Source organism: Heterocephalus glaber, unplaced genomic scaffold, assembly GCF_053883595.1.
Source record: "Heterocephalus glaber isolate CG9 unplaced genomic scaffold, H.glaber_assembly_v1.0 deba00001720, whole genome shotgun sequence".
NCBI classification, from domain to species: domain Eukaryota; kingdom Metazoa; phylum Chordata; class Mammalia; order Rodentia; family Bathyergidae; genus Heterocephalus; species Heterocephalus glaber.
This window is the reverse complement of record NW_028258433.1, coordinates 8,797,979-8,823,701: the sequence shown is the minus strand read 5'-3', so window position 1 is coordinate 8,823,701 and position 25,723 is coordinate 8,797,979. Positions and strand designations below refer to the sequence as shown.

General features: G+C 37.0%; 1 protein-coding gene across 2 annotated transcripts in view; it reads left to right on the top strand.

Moving 5' to 3' along the window:
• The first annotated feature begins 13,202 nt into the window (after positions 1 to 13,202).
• The window catches only part of Spart (spartin), a 30,663-nt gene continuing 18,142 nt past the window's right edge, over positions 13,203 to 25,723 (top strand). The window contains exons 1-3 of one of the 2 annotated variants that reach the window (XM_087199512.1): positions 13,203 to 13,348; positions 20,549 to 21,360; positions 24,282 to 24,479. In XM_087199512.1, the coding sequence (XP_087055638.1) occupies positions 20,551 to 21,360; positions 24,282 to 24,479 (1,008 nt within the window). In that variant the 5' untranslated portion in view covers positions 13,203 to 13,348; positions 20,549 to 20,550. Of the gene's footprint in view, positions 13,560 to 20,548; positions 21,361 to 24,281; positions 24,480 to 25,723 lie in introns of both variants that reach the window. The other variant, XM_087199511.1, reaches the window with a different exon arrangement.

The following is a 25,723-nucleotide window of genomic DNA, read 5'->3' as shown; positions in this document are numbered from 1 at the left end:
CTAATTCCATCATCCCTGCCCCACCCTGGCTTCCGGCTCTTCTGCTACCTGGTCCCACACTACAGAGGCATAGGGGATTATACGTCACATAATTAAATGTGATAGATTAATAACTACCACAAATTGTCATTTTCTAAGCTGTGCTTGATGCTATGGTATTGCTGATTGTAACATTTGGCCTAACATGTTGTGATTGATCTAATCAGTTTTCCTTCCTGGTATAAGGAAAATAAAATAGCCTCAGAGTCATTAGAGCCTCAAAACCTAAACACAAGCCATATCTGGAAGACACCTCTGAAAAGCAATCATTCCACAAGGGTTTTAAACACAAGCAACAAAGATACCTGCATTAAGCAATTTTGAAATATCAACCCAGAAACTAAACCAAGGACAGTAGCAAAAACAAAAATGAGAAGACATTTAAGCAAGGCACAAACGCAGGCTTCCATGCCACAAAAAGGAAATTCTAGGGGAAATTAGGTGGAAAAGTCGGATAATCAACCACCTGGACACCATGAACTGATAGCACAGGAAGTAACAAAGCAGATACATGGGAACGGAACCAGCAGGGCCGAGTGGGGCTGAGTGGTTGCAGGCTGACCAGGACCTGCTTGCTCCAGCTTGCTCCACCAGCTTTCCACCAGCCACCAGGACAGGGTGAGGAGGAACACCCCCACCCCCACCCCCGGGCAGGCCCACCAGGAGGCATCTCCAACAATACTCCCTGCCCCTGGCCTCTGGCCTTTTGGCTTTGCAGCTACTTGGTTACACACTGCAGAGGCACAGGGGGACAAAAGCCATTGTCCTGAGCTCCAGAACTGAACAACAGAGAGAGTGCCTGTCTCAAACTCCCTGATAAAAACAAGCCCACTGGAAAAGTGAAGGGAATCTCTGCAGTAAAGGCACACCAGACCACTGTGATTGGTAAGTTGGAGGGATTATCAGCTCCCACCTGAAACTGGACTTTCTTCAGGAGAAAAGCAGCTGATACCTGCAGTAGAAACTTGCAGAATGCAACCCTGCAGGAGGACAGGGAGCTGAATTTAGGACTTGCAACCACAAATCTGCCTGAATCTCATAGGTCTGGGACTAGTTTATTGAGACTCATTGACTAATAACTGCACACTGCTGATCACGTTGTCTATTGTGACAGCAGAGACACACCTCGAAGGAGGCCCTTTATTTTTTAAAGGTGATATATTAATAACTATGACAAATTGTCATTCTTTAAGAGATACTTGATGCTATGGTGTTGCTGATTGTATGACTTAGGCTAAGGTGTCATGATTGACCTAAACAGATTTCCTTTCTGGTATAATGAAAATGAGATAGCCTCAGAGTCATTAGAGACTCAAAACCTAAAGACCAGCTATAACTGGGAGACACCTCTGAGAAGCAATCATTCCATAAGGGTTTTAAATAGATCAACAAAGATACTTACAATAAACAACTTCATAATATCAACCCAGGAACTAAACCAGGGATAGTACCAAAAACAAAAATGAGAAGGCATTTAAGCAAGTCACAAACCCAGACTTCCAGCCCACAAAAGGCAATTTCTGGGGGAAATGAGGTGAAAAAATATGATAATCACCCACCTGACACCCTGAACTGATAGCAAAGGAAGTAACAAAACAGATGAATGAGGCTCTACAAAAATTCAAAGCAGAAATAATCTCCCAGATAAATACAGAGATGGTGAGCAGCATGAAAGACATGATTAGAGGCTCTAGTACAAAAACTGATAAAAAAAAATAGATGAGCTCAGAAACATGCTGGAAGCCAGGAATGCCCAGCAAAAGAAAGAAATGAATGATCACCCAACATAAGAAACAAATGGAATCCATGAAACAGAGTCAAACAGATATTCAGGAGATTAAAAACTCCACTGAAAGCATACAGAGCAGATTAAGAGAATCTGAAGACAGAATATCAGATATAGAAGACAGGATCACAGTTAAGGACCATGAAAACAGAGATTTCTTAAAAATAGTAAGGGACCATGAGAAATCAATCCAACAGCTGCTAGATGATGCAAAGAAGAATAACATAGGACTGATAGCAGTCCATGAAAAAACAGGAGAAAGTGCAATTAACATAAAAAAACTGTTCACAGAAGTAATAGTAGAAAACTTCCCAGACAGAGGAGGAGAATTGGACATACAGATAAGCAAGGCATATAGAACTCCACCCAGCCATGATCAAAAAACATCTACACCTAGACATATAATAGTCAAGATCCCAGAAACCCAACAGAAGAACAAAATTCTACAGGCAGTTACAGAAAAGAAACAAATCACCTATAAAGGAAACCCCATTAGAATCATGGCAGACTTCTCAACACAAACCCTCAAATCAAGGAGAGCCTGGAGTGAAGTATTTCAAGCCCTAAAAGAAAATAACTTCCAACCTAGACTGTTGTATCTGGCAAAATTATCTTTCAAAATCGATGAGGAAATTAGATACTTTCATGACAAAGAACACCTGAGAAATTTCATGAACACCAAACCAGCATTCCAAACAATTGTATGCAATAACCTAGAAAAAGGCAATGAAGGTCAAAACTCCATGAGGGACAACAGAGAGAAGACACCACGCAAGGTAAGGCACTAAAGGGAAAGGGGGAAAAACAAGAAAAGAGCCAACAACAATAAAACATCATGGCAAGAATGAGTCAATATCTCTCAATTATATCTATCAATGTTAATGGACTCAATTCACCAATCAAAAGAAACAGACTGACAGAATGGATTAAGAAGCAAAACCCAGCAATATGCTATATACAAGAAACACACTTAACTCAAAAGAAAATTCATAGACTGAAAGTAAAAGGATGGAAAACAGTTCTCCATGTCACAGAAACCCAGAAAAAAGCAGGGGTAGCAATCTTATTTGCAGACAAAGGAGATTTCAAACCAAAACTAATTAAGAGAGACAAAGATGGTCACTTGTGGAGAGCGAAAGGTTGAAATAACCTTGAGAGACCTCTGAGTCTCTTGAGAACATGATGAATCCTGGATATGCAGCTGGCACAAAAACAAGGATGGTTACTTGTAACAAGAGTGGTTAAATAGAAAGAGTTCGAATGTCTGCAGTGCAAGGGAATGTTATTCCCGGAGTTGTAAAGATACATTTGACCTTTTCCCTGGAAAATAATTAGTCGCCGAATTAGGTACAGAGGAGGGGTTGGGGGTTGTGGAAAAGGTATATAAAGGGCAATAAAGTGGGAAGAGGGGTCTCTCCTCGGACTCTCTCTCCTTTTTCTTTTCCTCAGAGGTTTTGTTTTTCTTTCATCCTCTCCCCTCCTCTCAGGTACTGTTCGACTAGTGACGGCTGGCACCGTCACAGTCACTACATCCTTATTAAGGGAACAATCCAAGAGGAAGAGATGACAATCCTAAATATTTATGCACCAAATACGAATGCCCCCAACTATACAAAACAAATATTAATGGACTTGAAAAACCAAATAAGCACTAACACAACTGTAGTGGGGGACCTCAACACCCCTCTATCACAAATAGACAGATCATCTATGAAAAAAATTAACAAATTCTAGAACTGAACCAAGCTATTGAACAAATGGACTTAATAGATATTTACAGAGTGTTCCACCCCACAAAATCAGAATACACATTCTTTTCAGATCCACAAGCGTTAGTCTCCAAAATAGATCACATGCTAGCTCATAGAGCAAGTCTAAGTAAATGTAAAAGAATTCAAGTTATCCCCTGCATATTATCAGACCATAGTGCAATAAAATTGGAGATCAATAACATAAGAAACCGCAAAACACCCACAAACGCATAGAAATTGAATAACACCCTCCTGAACAACCAATAGGTCATAGAGGAAATTAAAGAAGAAATTAGACAGTTTCTACAAGTAAATGATCATGCCAGTAGAACATACAGGTATCTGTGGGACACAATGAAAGCAGTTCTACATGGGAAATTCATAGCAGTGAATGCCCATATTAGGAAAACAGAGAAAACTCAGTTAAGTAACCTAATGCAGAACCTCAAGCTCCTAGAAAAAGAAGAGAATAACAAACCCAAAGCTTGTACAAGAAAGGAAATTATAAATATCAGAGCAGAAATCAATGCAATGGAGACTAAGAGAACGATACAAAAAAATCAATGAATCGAAGAGCTGGTTTTTTGTAAGAATAAGTAAAATCGATAAACCTTTAGCCAACCCTATCAAAAAAAAGGAAAGAAAAGTCTCAAATCCATGCAATTAAGAATGAAAAAGGGGAAATCACAACAGAACCAGCAGAAATCCAGAGGATCATCAATACCTACTTTGAGAACCTGTACTCTAATAAAATGGAAAACACAGAAGAAATGGACAGATTCCTAGATACACACAAATAGCCAAAGTTAAATGAAGAAGATATAGAAATTCTAAACATCCCAATAACAATGAGTAAAATTGAAAATGTAATAAAAAATTTACCAACAAAGAAAAGCCCAGGTCCCGATGGGTTCACTGCTTAATTCTACAAGACATTTAAAGAAGAACTATCACCATTACTCTTTAAACTCATCAAGGAAATTGAAAGGGAAGCAAGGCTTCCAACTCATTCCTAGAAGGAAGTGTTACTTTGATTCCAAAACCAGAGAAAGACCCAACCCAAAAAGAGAACTACAGACCAATCTCCCTAATGAACATAGATGCAAAAATCCTCAACAAGATACTGGCAAACAGAATATAGAGGTTCATCAAGAAGATCATACACCCCAACCAAGTGGGATATATCCCAGGGATGCAAGGATGGTTCAATATCTGTATATCAATAAATGTAATACACTATATTAACAGAGTCAAGGACAAAAACCATATGATCATCTCAATAGATCCAGAAAAGTCATTTGACAAAATCTAACACCCATTCATGATAACAGTGCTACAGAAAAATTGGAATAGAAGGTCTTTATCTCAACCTGATTAAGGCTATCTATGAAAAACCAATAGCCAACATCATACTAAATAGTCAAAAACTGAAAACTTTCACGCTAAATTCAGGAGCAAAACAAGGATGCCCACTGTCAGCACTCCTGTTCAATATTGTTCTGGAAACATTAGCCATAGCAATTAGAAAAGATAAAGAAATAAAAGGAATAAGATAGGAAAGGAAGAAGTGAGACTGTGATTATTTGCTGATGATATGATTCTTTGCATAGAAGACTCAAAAAACTTGGTCAAAAGCCTTCTAGAGTTAATTGACAGATTCAGTAGAGTATCTGTATATAAGTTCAACACTCAAAAAACAATAGCCTTCTTATATCCAAATAGCAGACCCATTGAGAGAGAAATTCGGGAAATAATTCCTTTTACAATAGCATCTAAAAAAATGAAATATCTAGGAATCAATCTAAGAAAGTAAGCAAAAGACCTCTACACTGAAAACAACAGCACTCTGAAGAAGGAGATCGAAGAGGATATAAGGAAATGGAAAGATATCCCTTGTTCCTGGTTAGGAAGAATCAATATAGTGAAAATGGCCATACTTCCACAACTACTATATAGATTTAATGCAATACTGATTGAAATTTCAAAAATATACTTCACAGTTCTAGAGAAAACAATCCAAAAATTCATTTGGAACCAGAAGAAACCTAGAATTGCAAAAGTAACTCTAGGCAACAGAGACATGGCTGGGGGTATCACAATCCCCAACTTGAAACTATACTACAAATCTACTGTGATAAAAACAGCATGTTACTGGCAAAGAAACAGACCTGAAGATCAGTGGAATAGATTAGAAGATGCAGAGACAACTCCAGACATACTCAGCCACCTCGTCTTTGACAAAGGAGCCAACCACCCTCATTGGCGGAAGGATACACTATTTAATAAATGGTGTTGGAAAAACTGGATTTCATCCTGCCAAAGATTAAAACTGGACCTATACCTATCATTGTGCACTAAACTAAGATTGAAGTGGATTAAAGAGCTAAATACTAAGACAGAAACACTGAACTTTCTAGAAGGTAAGTTAGGTAGAACTCTTAATGACATTGGCATAGGAAAAGACTCTATGAACAAAAATTCAGTAGTACGGGAGCTAACACAAAGAATCAACAACTGGGATCTCATCTTATTAAAATGCTTCTGCACTGCAAGACAAACTACCAAGAGAGCTAACAGAGAACTTACAATGTGTGAAAAAATTTTTAGCAGCTGTAACTCAAACAAAGGGCTACTATTTAGAATATATAAAGAACTGAAAAAAATCAGACCCCCCAAATTCAAAGACCCAATTCAAAAATGGGCATCTGAAATGAACAGACATTTCTCAGACAAAGAAGTAAAAACAGCAAATAAATATATGAAAAAATTTTCAACATCACTGGAGATTCGAGAGATGCAGATGCAAACAACACTGTGATTCCACCTCACCCTACAAAGAATGGCTGCTATCAAGAAATCAACCAATAACAACTGCTGGAGGGGGTGTGGAAAGAAAGGAACCCTTCTCCATTGTTGGTGGGAGTGCAGATTGGTGCAACCACTATGGAAGTCCGTATGGAGATACCTCAGAGAAGTAGGACTAGAGGTCCCATTTGACCCAGCTATTCCCCTACTGGGTATCTTCCCCGAAGAATTAAAAGAATCATACCACAGCGCTATATGTGCACCTATGTTTACAGCAGCACAGTTTGTAATAGCTAAGGTTTGGAAACAGCCCAAGTGCCCATCAACTGGAAACTGGATAAAGAAGATGTGGTTTTTTTATAAAATGGAGTACTACTCAGCCATAAAGAATGAAAAACTAGAGTCATTTATAGCTAAATGTATGCATATTTAGGCCATACTCTTAAGTGAAATAAATAGGACACACATGTGTAAATACTGAATAGTATCTGTAGTGTGAAAAACTGAAAGTGTAAATAAGGATGAAAATGATTAAAATGAATAATTGATAATTTGAAATAGGAAAAGGTCCAAAGGTGGAGGGGTGGTGGGAGGGGAAGGGGAAAGGGAAGAAAGGAAAAGAAAAATTATGAGAAAGAAATAAAAATGGAAACAAAGTCTATGTAAATAGGGAAGGGTGGTGGGGATGAAGGGTGCATAGGCAATGGGGGAAAAATAAGAACTCAGATACATCTTGTTCAGGTACAAACACCCAATGATAAATCTAAATATATTGTATACCTAAAATGTACCAATTAATATATAAACAAAAAAAAAGAAAATGAATATAATGAAATAACAAAAAATTTCTGGGAGGAATTTTTTGATATTTTTAATTGTAAAGACATAATTCTTGTGTATTGTCACCAAGTTTTATAAAATAATAGGTCTATCATTTTCTCTTTTTTTTCTCTTCCCCATGAACAATGTCCTTGATTATGAACTCTCTGTGAACGTACTTGAATGTTATACTGAATGATGTGATTCTGATCAGCAGCTAAAATATCAGCTTATTTAGGCAATCAGGCTTGGACAACCAACCCCAAGAGCCGAAGGTTCTGGAGATGGTATTTTTGGGTCTTGATCTTACCCTCCAAACTGTGTGCTTATTACCAGACAAGTATCAACTGTTTTGAAGTTGGAATCTCCCCCAGGACAATCAAGGATGTCCAGCAACAAATTCCTGATGTTCAGTGGGTTTTATCAGCAATCCATTTCACATTTTTCTGCCCCAATAAGTGATCTACTGGAGAAAGAGTAAAGGGGGTAATGTCTGGCTAGTGTCAGAGCCAACAGTCACTAAAGATATTGTCTTCTCTTTATGTTTAGAATCCCCAATTACACAGAACTTGGAATATATATATACATATATATCAAACTTAACTACTGTTTTAACAAACTTAACTACTATTTTAACAATACAGAAACTTTCCCGTTTTATAAAGGGTTCTTTCACACTCCACTTATAGACTCATTTGGTAAAAAGACACACAATGTTTAAGCAAAAGTTCTGAGGATATGACTTGCTGCAAAGCTGCACAGTGGGACACCACTCTTCCTCTGACTCCTCAATTTTGGCAAGAGTCTTACCTCAAGGTCTTACTTGTAGGTGGCCAGGCTTCACAGTCTTCATATTCTTCTCAGAAAACCCCCAAGTTTTCATCAACTCACCTGCAAACCAGCAAAAGCAACTCACTTCTTACTTGTCAGGTCTAATTTGGTTTCTCAGCAGGTTATCACCACTGTGCAAGGGGGTTGAATAATAAAACTTCCATCCATGCACCTGCCTCACCGGGAAGTGGGTCCCAGGTAAGGCTACAATCAATCTCAGGAACAAAGCAATTAAATATTGATACGGGTAAAAATGCATAACCTGCACCTTTTCTAACAGGGAATCATAGCCTGTTGGTGACCCAAAACTGAGAGCATCAAAAGCTTTGAGAATCTGTATTACAGTTTGGACATGGTCTGTCCCCGCAAAGTTCTGTGTTAAATTTGTGGTCCCAGCAGTGAAGCTATCAGGAGGTGGGGCCTAGTAGGAAGTCTTCAAGTCACTGGAGATGTTCCCTGAAATATGATATGGAGATGTCAGTCTCTTCCTCTTCCCCTGTTAATTCACTTCCTAGGCATGAGGTAAGCAGTTTTGCTCTATTACATGCTCCCCACAGTTGCAATTGGACCCTCCTATCAGAGGCCTAAAAACAGGGAGTCAACCTGATTATGCACTGACATCTCTACAACGGAGCCAAAGTAAATATTTTCTCTTTATAAGTTGATTATCTAGAGTACTTTGTATAGTAATGTAAAGCTAACACAACCTGGGAAGCCAAGTTTGTGCCAGAAAACAGGGAGTTGCCTTTCTCAACTGAGGAGTATCAAACCTTAAGACATTTAAAGGTTTCTGAGGAAAATCAGTTTGAAGGATATTAATACTGAGTCATTAAATGTAGTTCTGTTGTTTACATGTCACAAAGTAATGTATACTTAGTATATAAAATCAATAACAAAATATTCTGTAAACAGCTAGTTAAACTGGAACCACCCGACTGATTGAAAAGGTGTAGCTAATTAAGTTGTTCTAAATTGACTTTTGGTTTTCTATAAATGCTGCCATGTCACACTGTTATTGGAGTTCTCAGAAGCTGCTCTAGTTCTGCAAGCTGCCCAGTTGGCAAATCTATTTTGTTCTGTTTTACTCAAATGAACTCTATTAATTTTAGTTGGTCTAAGAAATTTTCCTTTCAATAATACTTTCTTCATATGAAAATGATTTTATAAATATTCCATGGGGGGATAAAATTCAACTTTTCTGTAACATGGTTAATCAAGATTAGCTTTTTTAGGCTGGGGATTTAGCTCAGTGGTTCTGCTGCCTACCTTGCAAGTGCAAGGTCCCGAGTTCAATCTCCAGTACCAAAAAAAAAAAAAGAAAAGAAAAAAGAAAGAAAAATTAGCTTTTTTCTGTAATTTAGGGAAATTTATTTCAGTTTTCTAATTTAATATTGATAATGTCATCTTTCTGATTGTTTTCAAATTTGGAAGAACCACTAATAGGTTTTTGGTGAGGTATTGATGAGCAAACCAGATCCTTAGCTGATATTTTTACAAGCTTAATGACTGGAATAATTTTCCATAGATTAGTGTCTGTCCCTATATACATCAAACCTTGTTTCTTCTCCCCAAGCATACTTTTTATGGTAGACATTGTACAGGTTGAACATCCTAAATCTGAAAATTTGAAATGCTCCATAATCAGAAACTTCTTGAGTGCAATAATACCACAAGTACAAAATTCCTCAGCTGACATGTGATAGGTTGAAGTTAAAATGCAAACAGAGTAAAAATACGGCACATGAAATTACCTTAAGACAATGCATATAACGTATACTGTATATGAAATATAAATGAATTTTGTGTTTAGATTTGAGTCCTATACCCAAGATATCTCATTATGTATATGCAAATATTCCAAAATATGAAAGTATGTGAAATCTGAAATGTGTCTGGTCTCAAGCATTTTAGACAAGGAACTATCAACCTGGGCAGTATCATGCAAAGATTAGGTAAGCCAGCAGTCAGTAGAAAGAATATTCCTGGAAGTCAATGCTCTAACACTATGGTTAGCGATAACTTGATAATACATGGAAGCCACTGTAAACATAAGTATATCTCAAAAAACAAATAACTTATCCAGACCCCAAACCTCCCATAGCCATTTTAACACCAATGACAAGAAGGGAGGTCAAATGGAGCCGGTGGTTTTTAACTTATGTGTAAAAAATCCTTTTGTACATGTATGAATTTTACTAAAATATACAGTGGACCCTTGGCTTACCATCTCAATTGGTTTCAGAGGTCTGGTTGTGATTAAGTTGGTTGTAAGTCAATACAGCTGAGATTTGGATGGTTACCTGGGTACACCCTATAGAAAACAAGAGGCAAATGAATCTTCCATTAACTTAATTAATCCAAGTTGTTTGCATGTCAGGCCAGTCTGAACTTGAGGGTCCACTGTATATGATCACATAAACACATGCCAAGGAGGCTGTGCAAATTAGGAATGCTAGTGGCTAAGGGGGTAACAAATATTATACTGATCATCTAAATACAATGGTAGTGTCTTTTAGAGCTACAAAATCAATCAAGTTAATGTCAGGTAAAAGGCTGAAAACCAAGACCAGACCAGGCCACAACAAGCCTTTATTAGGGGAACAGATCTGCTGGGCTGTCTCTGAACAAAGAAGAGACAAAAGCAATAAGGCCAGAACAGCAAGTGCCTTTTATAGGGGCTTGTAGGAGCTGAGGTGGGGTTGAGTGAGGTAGTGACTAGGGACTGGCGGAGCCTGTGATGTCATTAGTTGTTAGGAGGAGAGCAAGTATTAGGTTACTCTTTTGGTGGGAGTAGGGGCATGTTGGAAAAACGGTAGCTATTATATACAGCAGCCACCCTAAATTGGAGGGAAAACCTATCAGTTAATACATGATAAAACCTAGAGATGAAACTTTTGATATTATTTTAGATTTCTTACACATTTTTAAATGAGGCATTAAAATCTAGTTTACTGAGATTTCCTCTTCTGGCTTAACAGTGCGAGGAGCTCTGTAGACGATTCCCCAAAGAAACTAGTGAGCTGTATTCAAAATAAACAATAAACAAAAACCCATTTAAAGTGTCTAGGAATTGTCCTAAAGACACACAGAAACAAAGACACACAGAAATCTGTTGCTGAAGCTAAGCTTGAGGTGAGTGTGGCTGAAAACCACAGGGCTCCCATCTGGCCAGACAACCCTGATGAGATGGAGGCAGGACATAGCACCACTGGGAATACTGAGAATATCTTGTTTTCCTTTTCAAGATTGTTTTACAAACTTTAGGATCATTTTACCAATTTCTACAAAATTGATCTGAGAGTTTGATGGGGATTATGTTGAATCTGTAGACCTATTTGAGGAGTATTACCATTTCAACAATATTAAGTTTTTCAATCCATGAATATAGAATATCCTTCCATTTAAATTCTTTTAATTCTTTCAGTAATATTGCATAGTTTTCACTTATTTTGTTAAATTTATTCCCAAGTATTTTATTCTTCTTCAAAGTATTTTAAATAAAAATTTGTTTGAGGTCCTGGGGATTGAGCCTTTGCACTAAGCTACATGCTCAACCCTTTAAAAAAAAATTTTTTTTAAGACAAAGTCTTCCAAAGTTGCTAAAATTGCCCAAGCTGGGGTTGTGCTTGCAATCCTCCTGCTTCAGCCTCCCAAAATACTGGAATTACAAGCTTGTATCACCATGCCCCCCTGTAAATGGAATTCTTAATTTCATTTTCAAAGTGTTCATTGCTAGTGTATATTAATATTGATATATGTATATCTTTTATTCTTCAACCTTGATTAACTCATTTATTAGTTCTACTATCTTTCTAGTAAATTCTTTAGGGTTTTCTATATATAATGATCTTATGTGTAGAAATTTTACATTCTTAAACATTTTAATCTTTATAGCTATTGGAAATTCTAAAAATTATATCTTATGTGCTTAGTTATTATGCAAATAAGTATAGTAGGTAATGAATAAAAGATTTTCAAGAAGAGAAAATATTAACTGAGGTAAAATTTCACATGGTGGAAATATGAGTTATGGAAGAAAAGAAATCACACAAAATATTCTATTAAAGCAAAGCTTGTACATGTAGTTTAAAAATTGATGGTAAATATTAAATTGTCTGGTATTTAGACATTGGCTACATTTAGAAGTTGTGTAACTTTTATTTTAAAATGCTATCCTTTCAAATGATTTAAGTCAGAAGAAAAATTTTGGTGAACATTCTAAAATGTGGGTAGTACATAATTAGTTGGTTTTTTAAAATTCTTTTAGGGGCTTGAAGAGCAAAACTAATAGCAAAGTGCTATACAATAAGACAGGCCCCTGTTATGCCTCCATTTCCCGCCCCCCCCCCACAGAATGTTTTGTTTTGGAAACGTAAGTTTGTGTTTCAGTGCTCCTGCCCAGCTTATCAAAATGGTTTGTGACTATTTGAACTGTGTGCCCTTTCAGGAAGGTCCTGTTAAGCTCTGCCCCCTCACAAGAAGGTTCTGTTAAGCTCCACCCCCTCTCAGGAATGTTCTGTAATATTCCTGAGGGGGCGGAGCTTGGAGTTGCAGCACATTCCTGAGAGGGGGCGGAGCTTGGAGTTACAGCACATTCCTGAGAGGGGGCGGAGCTTAACAGAACCTTCTTGTGAGGGGGCAGAGCTTAACAGGACCTTCCTGAAAGGGCACACAGTTCAAATAGTCACAAACCATTTTGATAAGCTGGGCAGGAGCACTGCAGCACAAACTTACATTTCCAAAACAAAACATTCTGTGGAAAAAAAAATGGAGGCACAAGGGCCTGTCTTTATTGTATAGCACTTCTCTGTCAATAGCATTTCACTAATTTTAAAGAACTTTTGAAGAAAAGTGAACTATGTGCACTTTGACTTTTTCTATTTAACCTTCTATAACCCTAAGCGATACTGACACAGTGTCTTAAGAGTCAGAAATTTAACAAATTTAATACACTTTGTAGCTGATTTCTGGCTACAACAGTAGAGTCACAAAGGCTACGTTCCAGAATTGCTGATCAGCCTTTGTTCTCCCAGATGCGCCGGGCTGCATTCCAGAGTTGTTCTGCCTCTAGCGGCCACAGGTCTTCAATGCCCCGAGACTCGTGTCGGGCGAAGCCTCACGTTCGCGGGAGGCGAGAGACACTGTGTGCGCAGGCGCGGGGTGACCTACGTGTCGGTGGGAGACCCGGGTGAGGGGTCCGCGCTGAGTTTCCTATTTAGGAGGTTCTGGGCCTCCTGTCCTCCCTTCCTTTCCCTAAAGTTTCACGTGGCGTCTAGGCTGGAAGCGGATTGACGTCCTCCCTTACACCACTTAGAAGGTTAGAGTGGGCAGAACCTAGTCTGGTCCGTGGGGAGGACGCCTATGGGCGTCACAAGAGAGGACCAGCGGCGCGGGCGGGTGACGTAGTCTGCGGCCTGAGTGTGAGCCCACGGGGCAGCCCGGGCGCGGGAGCCACGGCTCCTCGGCGGTCGCGGCGGGGCTGGGGACTTTGGAGCAGCGCCGGAGCGGGCCAGGTCTGGAAGGCGCAGGTGAGCAGCGGCCCGTGGCTCCCGCTGGGCGGGGGTGAGGCCCGGGGTCCAGGACGGGGGGAGGGGGTGCGCGCGGGGGGAGGGGAGCCATTTCGAGAGCGGAGTGTTTGAGAAACTGGTAGTTGGTAGGTACCTGGTATTTGAGGGACTTGCCCTGCCTTCCCGCCTCATTCTCTGCTGGGATGGGGCGCGGCGTCCCGAGCATCTGCGTCCTCCCACCACCGCCGTTTACTTTGCCCCCTGAAAATCGCCTTGGATATTACCCTTCCCCCAGCGCTTACAGTTTCCTAAAGGGTCAGTAGCCCACCTTCTTGCAAACCAACAATCAACAGCAGTTGGACACTAGATAGCGTGTGATTTTACTCTTTCGAATACATCTGTTAATGTGCACTAGGGATGGCGCGCCGCAGAGGAATCCCTCCCACTGGATTTTGTTTCGGGGAAAAGTTGCTTTTGGAACGTGCTGTTTCTCGTGACAAGGCATTATTGCGTTACTGTAGGGCGGGCCCGTTTCCCTCTGTAACTGCGGGATTGTTTTATAGTCCTTTGCGGATCCTCGAGGTTTGCTTTATCATATTATAACTTAATGGATTGCCGTTCAATGTTAGCGCATAATAATGACCTCAAATATTTAAGAATTTAAGTTTTTCTTTGAAGTTTATAAGAGGAAGGCAGTGGAATATCGCCAGTTCTAAAAGGAGCTGTTTTCTGATTCATTCTCTTGTATTATTGATTTAATTTGGTGGTCTCATATGACCTGTTAGAAACTATATTATGTGGTTTGCTTCTCACCTGTGGCGCTTTCTCAGCCAGTTTCCCTGACCAACAAGAATGGGTAGGACGCTACAGATGAAGTTGTATACCAATATTAGGGGGAAAAAAGCCTCAGCATCTCACGTTCCTCCACATCAGTAAGAGGAATAAGTGATTGTTTTTTGAGATTCGTTGCACCATGTGGGAACTATAGCTAATAATCGAGTAATATACATTTTAATATCTGTAAGATAAAATCGCGTTCTCATTTCAAAACCATCATAGAGATAACACGTTAAACGATTTAATCATTCCATATAGTACCAAAAGTCAAAATATAACATTTTGTACACGATACATATGTGCAACTATAATTTGTTAATATATAATTTAAATAATAAGTAAATTTACAAGGGAAAATCCTGTCTTCATAAAGGGCCAGGTGGGCAGGCAGGCATTAGAGTAACTTCTCTTACTAGCTCTAGGAAGATAAAAGCTGCTTTATTGTTTTATTTTGTTTTTACCAGTATGGGGGGTGGTACTCAGGGTCTTTGCACTGAGCTGTATCCCTGGCTCTTTTATTTGCTCTTTTATTTTGATTCAGGGTCTTGCCTAGTCCCTAGGTTGCCAGGCTGGGTTCACACTTGCAGTCCTCCTGCCTTGGCCTCCCAGAGTGCCAAGATTACAGGGGTGGGTCACCCAGGCTCTACCTAAATGCTATATTATTAGAGCCTACTGTGTTGTTGCCTATTAAGTGTAATTGTTTACTACTTTTACTTTTTTATGGACTTGAACTAACTTGCCAAGATTTTGATTCAGTTTTATCTTTGCTTGTATCTTTTAAAATATATACATACATAGTTTAAACTAAGTGCCTTTTACTTCTTTGATAGGAATATTTAATATAACTTAAGTACACCATTGTTATCTGGAAATAGGTTTTGGTTTCTGATTCGACTATTATAATGGTGTAACTACTGTTTATTTAATTGTACTTAGGAATATGATAGGGCTCTGCTTTTTTTGCTACTTTTTTTTTATTCTCTGCTTCCTTGTACCCTCTAAGGAAAGTGATGTCTTAAAGTGTTTGTCTCATAGTTTTTGAGGGAAGAGGGGATTACAATCTGTGGAAAGGGAAAACATCGTGATGATATGTAAGACAGAATTGCAGGGAAAAGGGATTTTCAGTTTTGATAGGACGATAGAGGTAGGGCAGAAAAGGTGGATCTGTGTATGGTCAGTTGTATATATTTTCTAGTTGGGGATCTAGTACTGTATGTTCTGGTGACTATCATAAAGTTGCTGCATGAGGAGACCAACTAGTGGCTTCTTGGTTTTTTTTTTTACTTTAGAAAATATGATTATATTATTGAAACTAGACCACAGTTTCTGCTATGCTTTTGTTATGGGGAAAATAAATCACAACTTGTTGGATGTCAAATGTGCTAAGCTCCTGGTCTCACAACATGGAGGAACGAAATTGTGAACCGGAGGAGATTTAAGAGAGTTTTATTGGAAATAAGGGGAAAAATAGTCCCTGGATTTCCTATTAAGGTTTTGATGAGTACACAGGAAAATAATCTTTAAAACTGCAGTGCCCCATGTGCTAATCTAGATACACGTGGATAGTGAGCACTTAAGATGAGGTTGGAATTAATATATGCTTTAAGTAAAATACACACTGAGTTTCACAGACTTAATACCAAGAAAGGTAAGTTTCATTCAGTAATTTTTGTATTGATTACATGTTGAACTAATATTTAGGATGTATTTGAATAAATAAAATATTACTATTGAAATTAATTTCACTTGATTCTTTTTACCTTTTTAATGTGCTTGTTGGAAAATAAGAGTTACATGTGTAGCTCACATAATTCTATTGGACAATTTTTTTTACTATATGCATAAAGAATTAAATATTTTTCGAGGCTTGAAATGAAAATAAAGTCCCACCACCTCAGCCTTTCTTTTTCCTCCCAAAAGCAGCTTGTGTCAATTTCTTTACCTAATTCTTTTGGCTTTATCTCTAAACAATGTGCTTATATTGCTACTTTTTATTTTCAGTTTTAAGCATTGTCCATCAGCTTGCCACTAGAAGGATGAAGTTTTAGCTCTTTTATCTATACCACATGCAGCTATATGCCTATCCAGCCGTCTTCCTATCTTTTCAATACTGTATGGTAGTTTTATTTGGTTAATATCAAGATTCATTATTTACATTATTATGATACAATCAAAACAAACATTTAGTACAGTATAGTATGATTATTTTTTGTTTCTAGCTCAGTATCGTGTTTTCCCTGGAGTTAATAATTGTCTTGATTTTTATTTCCTTAATTTTCCATATATTTACCACTAATTAAAAAAATCTGAATCTTTCCACAGTTCTGAAGATCTCTTCTTGAAATTTAGAAACACATTGGTTATTCTAGAAGTTTCAGTTTCTTGAAAATATCTTTTCTGGAATTCTTACAGTATTCCAGTCTGGACAAGTTGCAGTTTGGGGATTCCATTATCAGTCTCCGGGTTTCTTTCACCAAATACGGAATCCAGGAAACAGGATGCAGTACCTGAACAGTCATGTGGCTTTGTTTGAAAAGTCATTTTTACTGAGAATTATGAATTCCTTGTACCATTTTCTTCTGAATTACACTTGTTGCCTTTAAGAAGTTCCTTAGCACGCTTTTGTCCCCATCCCCATCTTTTGCTGTGCAGTATCTCAATAAGCCTTTGTAAGATGGGTTCTTTGAACCTTGTTTTTGGAATTTTTGTGATGTTCCTTGGTGTCTTTTTCATCCTTTGTCCATTGGTCTTTTTAAATCTGGAAATTTATGTTTTCCAGTTCTGAGAAATTCTGTCAGTTATTTCTTTGACTCCTTCATTGGTTTTTCCTCCCTCTATTCTCTGTTTCCGGAAATGTTGTTAGATAATGGACCTTCCAAAGTAGGTCTTAATTTCTTATTGAGTCTTTCTTTTTAAAAAAAAAAAAAAAATCTTAGTCATTTTGCTCTGCTTTTCTGGACATTTTCCATGATTTTATAACCTTATCTTTTTATTCTTCTGATTTTTTTCTTTCAGGTATTTTATTTTTGGGGGAGGTTTAATCAATGAATTTTATTGTTAGGACTTTGAACATCATTAATCTAATGTCACCTCTGATTTCTGACAAGTGATCATCTTCATCCTTTTTTATTTTTATTTTTATTAGTACTTGTACATAGTGCATGATTACATTCATTGTGGGGAAATGGTACATGTACATAACACATCTCAATTACTTTTTTGAAAAGTCATTTTTACTGAGAATTATGAATTCCAGCATCAGATTCATTCATCTTAAAGTCCTTACAAATTATCATACATACAGATCAACAACCAGACTAACAGCCAAAAAAAACCTCATATAAAACACATAAGACAATTATATTAAATAAAGGTGTGCTTTCTTCCAGCTATTTTAAATTAATTTCCAAAAGTTCCATTTGTTCTTTGAGTGTCCTCTTTTGTGGACACATATACATCTTGTTTTTATTTTATGAATGCAGTATTTTTTTAATGTTGATATACATGGTAGGGTTTAAACATTTTTCCTTTCTTCGGACCATCATCCATTTCAACTAAATTCATTGCCTTTATTTTTATTTTTAATGGTAGATGTTTTTCTCAAATTTTGTGACCCTTGGCTGTCTGTACTTATGTATGCAGACACATATATCCTTACAAGAGAGGTATGTTCCAAATGAAGCCTCAAACCATGGATAATATTGAACCCTATGTTGTTTTCCTATACATACCTGTGAGAAAGTTTAACTTATAAATTAGACACAATAAGAAATTAACAATGGCTGATAGTAAAAGGACAGTTACAATATGCTTAAAAATTATGTGAATATGGTCTCCTGTGAAGCATCTAATTGTACTGTACTAACCCTTCTTATGATGATGTGAGGTGATACAGTGCCTGTGAAGTGAAATGAAGTGAATGGATCATCTGCTTTGAGTCATCCTGGATCTTTGTACCATAATGATGTTGATTGTAGAAAGTTGGGTGATGAGGTCCATGGTTGGGAATCCTTGATAGTTGAAAGGTTATTTTGCTCAGAACTTTCGAAAGAACATTGTAATCATTGTAATTAGAATGAAACCCTTGTAATTGTCTGTCTTTTCATGTTCTATGCTCCATTACCTTCTTTATACTTATATGAATATAGATTCTTTTAGGTATCTTCTTCCAGAATACTCTGGCTTTGTTGAAGTCTTCTGTTGGATGGTATCCTTTTTCCTTAATTTCTTCAACTTTTGTCAGAAATATGGCAGTAGCTTCTTCATTAGAAAATGTAGCTTCTCTAGTAATTTTTCTATTTTTCTGTCCAAACCCATTGCTGAATCTTGGCACCCCCCCCCCGCATTTGCATTAAGTGATTTGATGACACATGTATCAGGGGATTCCTTGTTGAAGTCTTGATAGGCTCAGTGCTTTCTGCCACAACACTTGCCAACAATGAGAACATAGTTTCTGTTTATCTCTTCCACCCACACATTTAATGCATTTTCTATCTTTACTATGCTCATATACAACTTTTGAAATTTAGAGTTGTGGCAGCATAATTACCATGAATTTACTTTTCCTTTTTCACAAATGCACAGGTGAAAAAATTCACTCTTACCATGGCACTTTACAGCTTCTCTTTGACACATCCAAATTGCTAGTTGTACTTAGGCTATTAAGTAAAATAAGAGTTACTTGCTCACAGCACTTGCAATACCACACAGTTCATGTAATTACCAAGATGGGTACTAAGTGACTAATGGGCAGTAGCATATGGAGCTTGGATATACGGAACAAAGGAATTATTCAAATTCTAGGTTGGACAGAATGAGATTTTGTCACACTACGCAGAACAATACACAATAGAAAACTTACGAATTGTTTATTTCTAGAATTTTCCATTTAAAAACATCAGACTGTGATCAACCATATCTAACTGAAACCTTGAAAAGTGAAACCACGAATTAGGGAGGACTGCTATACCTGTCTTTTGTAGGTATATATGTCCATTTCTCCTGGTTATACACCTGCAAATGGGTCATAGAGTAGATTAATACTTAGCTATAGCAGTTGTCAATTTTCCAAAGTGACTGTGCCATTTTTCAGCTTACATTTTTCAGCAAAGTGTGAATTCCAGTTGTTTAACCCTGGTAAATCTAGATTTTAGCTATCTGATAAGTACATAGTTTGAATTATTATGGATTTTAGTTTAATTTTCCTGAAGGAATAGTGTTTATTCTTTTTTGAAAAGTACCTGGTTGATGTCTTTTTTATTAAGAAAAATCATTATGCTTTTTTAATCTTCTAAAAGTCATTTTAGTTGGACTTAGGGAGGGAATTAAGACTAACTGCTCCTGGGTAACCTATTACCATTAGAGATAGAGTTGAAATTCCCTCCAGATTTTTTCTTCTGTCCTCTACAATGTGTGATTCAACTCACTTTTATTATCTAGATATAATCTAGATTTATATTATAATAAATTTTAGAATGAAACCCTTGGTCCTAACCCTAAAGATTGATATATGATAGGGAAATGTTTATTAGAAGAAACTAGCACAAAACTTATTTAATATATTCTGATTTGTTCTGTTTTTTAACTAGGAACTTTTTTAGGGCCAAGAGCATTTAACCATTCATCACCTACATTTTGAGTGCTTTCTCTGTGACAGAACTAAAAGTAGGCATAGGGAACACAATAGTGAACAAGACAGTGACAAAATTCCTGTCCTCTTGAAATATAATCAGGAGAGATGGATAGTAAATGTGTTAGTTACTTTTCTGTCATTGCTGAGACAAAATACCTGACACCCAAAGTTAAAAGGAAAGGGGTTTATTTGGCTTATAGTTCATAGACGTTTCAGTCCATAATTGGCCGACTCCAAGACAGAGATGACAGACAGGCATGGCAGAACAGAAACAACATGGTGCACACAAGTTAGCAAAGGTAACAAGAGACCTTCACTGCATCTTTCTGCCTCTTATATATTATTCGGACTACTCAGATTAGGGTGATGCCAAACTAATTACTCAAGTGTAATGGTTTAGTAATCACACACTCCAGATTCAACTACCTTTGAAAAAGAATGCATGAGGCTTTGAGGGGGCCATCCAAACACAAACCATAACAGTAAATAAGTAAACAAATAGCTAAACAAGTAATTACAGATAGTGTTTCCTATTTTGCAGAAATGGAGCAAGAGTCACAAAATGGAGAACCTGCTGAAATTAAGATTATCAGGGAAGCATACAAGAATGCTTTTTTATTTGTTGATAAAGGTTTGAATACAGATGAATTAGGTCAGAAGGAAGAAGCAAAGAACTACTATAAGCAAGGAATAGGACACCTGCTCAGGGGAATCAGCATTATATCAACAGACCCGCAACACACAGGCCCTGGATGGGAATCTGCTAGACAGATGCAACGGAAAATGAAAGAAACACTACAGAATGTTCGCACCAGGTTAGAAATTCTAGAGAAAGGTCTTGCCACTTCCCTACGGAATGATCTTCAGGAGATACCCAAGTTATATCCAGAATTTCCACCTAAAGAGATGTGTGAAAAGTCGCCAGGGCCTCAGTCCTCTAATTCACCTCCTCAGCATGCTGAACTAAATGGAAACACTGCAACTACAAGTTCAGGACCTATTGCTGCATCTTCTTCTCTAGCCTTACCATCTCCAAGCTGCCCATCAGAAGCTCCTCCTGCTTACACTCCTCAGGCTGTGGAGGGTCACTACACTGTGTCTTATGGAACAGATTCTGGTGAAATGTCATCATTTGTAGAAGATTTCTATAGGACTCATTCTCAGCCACCTCCTCTTGAAACCTTAGGGATGGATGCAGATGAATTGATTTTGATACCAAATGGAGTACAGATTTTTTTTGTAAATCCTGCTGGGGAGGTCAGTGCACCTTCGTATCCTGGGTACCTTCGAATTGTGAGGTTCTTGGATAATTCTCTTGATACAGTTCTAAACCGGCCTCCTGGGTTTCTTCAGGTAAGCCAAAGGAAGATGTAAACCTAATTTCAAATATATATAAAGTATATAATTTTTATTTGTTAATGTTTGTAGTATGTCCAGGATAATAAGTACAAAAAGGTAATGATTTTTTTTTTTGCATTGAGTTTATTGGTACATTTTAGGTGTACAATATGATGACATTCATCATTGGGAATTTGTATCTTTACATGATATATCTTGGTTCTTATTTTTTTTTCCCCATTCCCCTGCCCTCCCTTCAACCTCTCCACCCCTCCCTATTTACAAAGACTTTGTTTACATATTTTCCTTTTCTCATATTTATTCCTTTACCTTCTTTCCTTTCCCTCACCCCTCCCACTTCCCCTTCCCCTTCAGACCTTTTCTTCCAGTTTCACATTATCTATTATACATTTGATCCTCATTTACACTTTCAGTTTCTCACATTCCATGAAATTTATGACCCCTAAGCATCTGTGTTTGCATTTAACTTTTTTTAAAGATATACAATCTTGTTTTGATATTATAACTGTGAAAATGGGACCTGAGGAAAATCATAGAACTCATCCTTGAGTTTTTAATTCTTCATCTGAAGAAGAAACATACTAACCATAATTTCAGAGAATTTATGTAATTCATGTGGATATACTGTGTAACTGTAAATAGTATACACAAGTATTGTCAAGTCCAACCTGAGGTCCTGAACTGGGCTAGAGACAGCTGTGTAGAGCATTGGTTAACAATCTGGAGCAATTTTCTCTTCCCTGGGAACTTTTGACAGTGTCTGAAGAATTTTTTTAGTTGTTACAAGTAGGGTGTGCTTGCTCCTGTCATTGTTGGTAGAAACCAGGGATGTTGCTAAACATCTACACAAATCAGCCTGCTGTCAGCAAAAAAAAAAGTCAACTCAAAATCTCAGTTGTGTGAAGGTTAAGAATCCCTGGCCTAGAAATAGAGATTGTGTATAAACTTAACAGAATACATTTGGCCCAAGAGCATATAGACCAGTGATGGCAAATCTTTTAGAGCTTTCAGTGATACGGAGACAGCCTGGTGTAGCATGCATGCCATAGGTTTATGACCACAAGCAGAGACTGATCCTAAGTAATGGTTGATGTCAATTCATTGGTACAGATTTAATGAGATATTCTGAAGTTGGTAGGTCAGAGACAATTTGGTATTAAAAAGTTGATTGTATATAAGGGAGAGGGGTCTTGAAATGAGGACTTGAATACACTGAGAATATAACAAAGGAGTTTGCATTGAGTAGAGATCACTAAGAAAATAGGTTCTTTTGCCCAAAGTTCAGATAATGTTTATTTAACAGTGGTCATCTATATATATTCTCTCTTATGGTGTACTCTAATCTCAATTTTTATATAGCTTTTATATGGAATCAGTTTGAAAATTGTTTAGAGGAAGCTGGAGGCGTATTAGAAATGCGTGAAGGAGATATTTTGGGGTTTTATTCAAAGGAAAAATTCGTTACTTGGGCAGGAAGAATATTGTGAATCCTACTAAGTTATTTTAGAGATCCAGCCTTAGTTAAAAAGTGTAGGCTTGTTGATTGGGGTCAAGGAAGAGAATGGATAAATTAAGCTTTATTTATGATGATCTGGTAATAATGCTGCATTGAAACAGTGGAATTTAAAATCTGAGTCCTCAGCAACTGAAGGTACAGAAAGTGAATGGCAGAAACATTGTATTTGGTTATATGAGCTCAGCCGTTGATTTGTCATACTCCAGCAAAAGTTTATCTTGTCTTAGAGCTATGGATTTGGTGTTTAATCTCTCTCATACCTTGTCTTTAGGTCCTGAAAGAAAAGTAAAATGGCATGTAGAATTTAATTTGGTTCTTTAACAAACTCATTTTCATATATTCAAGTACAGTATTTATAGTAGCATGTCCTACAAAGGAGTTACCATGTGTATTTACTGAATGTTTGTGTCCTAACAAACAGATAAGCAACCTACTCTTAGAAGTTAGATATGATTTATTATGCTGTTGGTCATTATTGGTCTGTTTAGAAACTGAGAACAAGATTATTTGGCTTTAAGTTGGCAAATTGGAATTCTAAGACTTCAAAACACTGTTTTCTTTTGGTTTTTAGTTTTAATATGCCTTTTGGCCTATTAAATCTGTAGTCACTTCATATAGAACTTGGTCCTGAGAGTTCCTTCTTAAAGTGAAATTGGAAGAAACCAGCCTATGGACAAAGAGCTCACAATCTGTAATAACCTATCCTACAAAAGGTCTATAAAGTTTTCTGTGTGTGTGTGTGGAGCTGGGGATCAAATCTAGGGCCTTGTACTTGTTAGGTAAGTGCTCGCCATTGAGCTATGTCCCTCCCCCTTAAAGTTCTTTTGGAGAAGATTTGAGGATATTCCAGTTCAGCAAGGCAATCAAGATAGAGCTAATTTTATAGAAATCATGGAATAATAAATAAAAACCGTTCCCATGCTTTAGTCATTTTAGAAAAACTTTTATAATTCTTTGGTCAAATCTATATCCCTACTATTATTACTTGCTTAATACTTTTATTGTTTCATTGTAAATTTCATCATAATGACTGAAATTAAGGAAAAGATATATTCTTTTCTAATACATATTAAAATACATAATTACTCAGATTTTGAAAGTTTATGAATTATCTGACGTTTCACATACCACAGATGACTTAATACTTTAGAAGGCAGTTTTATTATAACCTGTCAAAGAAAAATGCTTATTAGGAAATGGCATTTAAACTTTTTATTGCAAGATCATACTAGCAAATGACTAATTTTCAATGGAGATTTATTGATGTTGATGGTTCTATAAAATTTTTAAAATGTAATTCAAACGTTGAGATGTTTTATTTTCAGTATAGCAGTTTTACTGAAACTTCAGTGAAAATTTGTTCCTTAAATGATTTTATTTTTCCTTTACTTTTTTTCAGGTTTGTGACTGGTTGTATCCTCTGGTTCCTGATAGATCTCCAGTTCTCAAATGTTCTGTGGGAGCCTACATGTTTCCTGATACAATGTTACAAGCGGCAGGATGCTTTGTGGGTGTGGTCTTATCCTCTGAGCTACCAGAAGATGATAGAGAACTCTTTGAGGATTTGTTAAGACAAATGTCTGACCTTCGACTCCAGGTAGCTTGTGTCATCATTGTAGGATGCAAATTTACTTTATCATAATTGATTCTACTTCTAAATAAATTGTACTGTGATCAAAAGTAGGGGAGTATATAATTTCCTTCTGTGCTCATAATCCACATTGGGAATTTTTTCTAAGTATTAGGTAAGATTGTAGGGTCTAGAGTCAAATTGCCTGAGTTTGTAAGCATCCACTTAATAGCTGTTTCACTCAGCTGTTACTGAATTTCTCTGTACTTTAGTTTCCTTATTATAAAATGGGGATGCTAGTAGTAATCTCATTGGGCTGTGATGAAGATGAAAGAATTTGTATTAATGCTGGCAATTGGTAACGTTCTGTGAATATTGGCTGTTATTTTCACCACTATTTTACTGCTCAGTTGGAAAGGGGGCTAGTGGAACTAAATCATGAAATGAAGAAAATTTTACCTTTATCAAGTGGATTATGTTGGACATGCTAGGGGTATAATTGGCATTTTAAGGACATTGATTAAGAAAATTATGTTTCTTCTCATGGTAAATGATGGCCAGATGAAAAGAAAGTGTAATATAAAATGTAATCATCCTGTGACCTTCCTTATTTAGGCTGCTTGCCCTGCTCACATGCCTATCTGTCATAAGGAGTTGAAAGATTATTATAAACAAGTTGTCTAGGATTGAGTGAGGTTGACAGCATGATAGAAAAACCTTTTATTCTTTTCTTTATTCAACAGATATATGGAATCCATTATTTAACTATTTAAATGGTAGGATGGGAAGAATGAGAACAAGAAAATAAAAGGAGACATACAACACGCAGACACACACCCCTATTCTCTGAGAATAACCTGGTGATCAATAAGCCAGTAATTTATAAAAGCAGTAATTTAAACTATGTTAGTATACATCATTCGCATTCATAAATGTGTAGCATTATTTAATTAAATACTTATAAATTTATTTTACTCGTGTGTTATCTAAAATTTATTATTAAATTCAAATTAGCTACATCTGATTTCAAGCTACCACCACCAACAACTGCTACAAGTTACCTTTTATATTTTGTCTTTTGAAATATACTTTAAGCCACAGGCTGTAGTATTAACCAAAGAACTCAGAGGTTTGGGGTTTGGTAATGAGATAAAAATTTCAGGAAAAGAAAAGCAAAAGTAGTTATTTATAGACTATCAAATGCAGACATTTGAACAAGTATTTCATTAGATCATGGTGTAGTGTAATCGGAGCAAATAATTGGAGGAAAC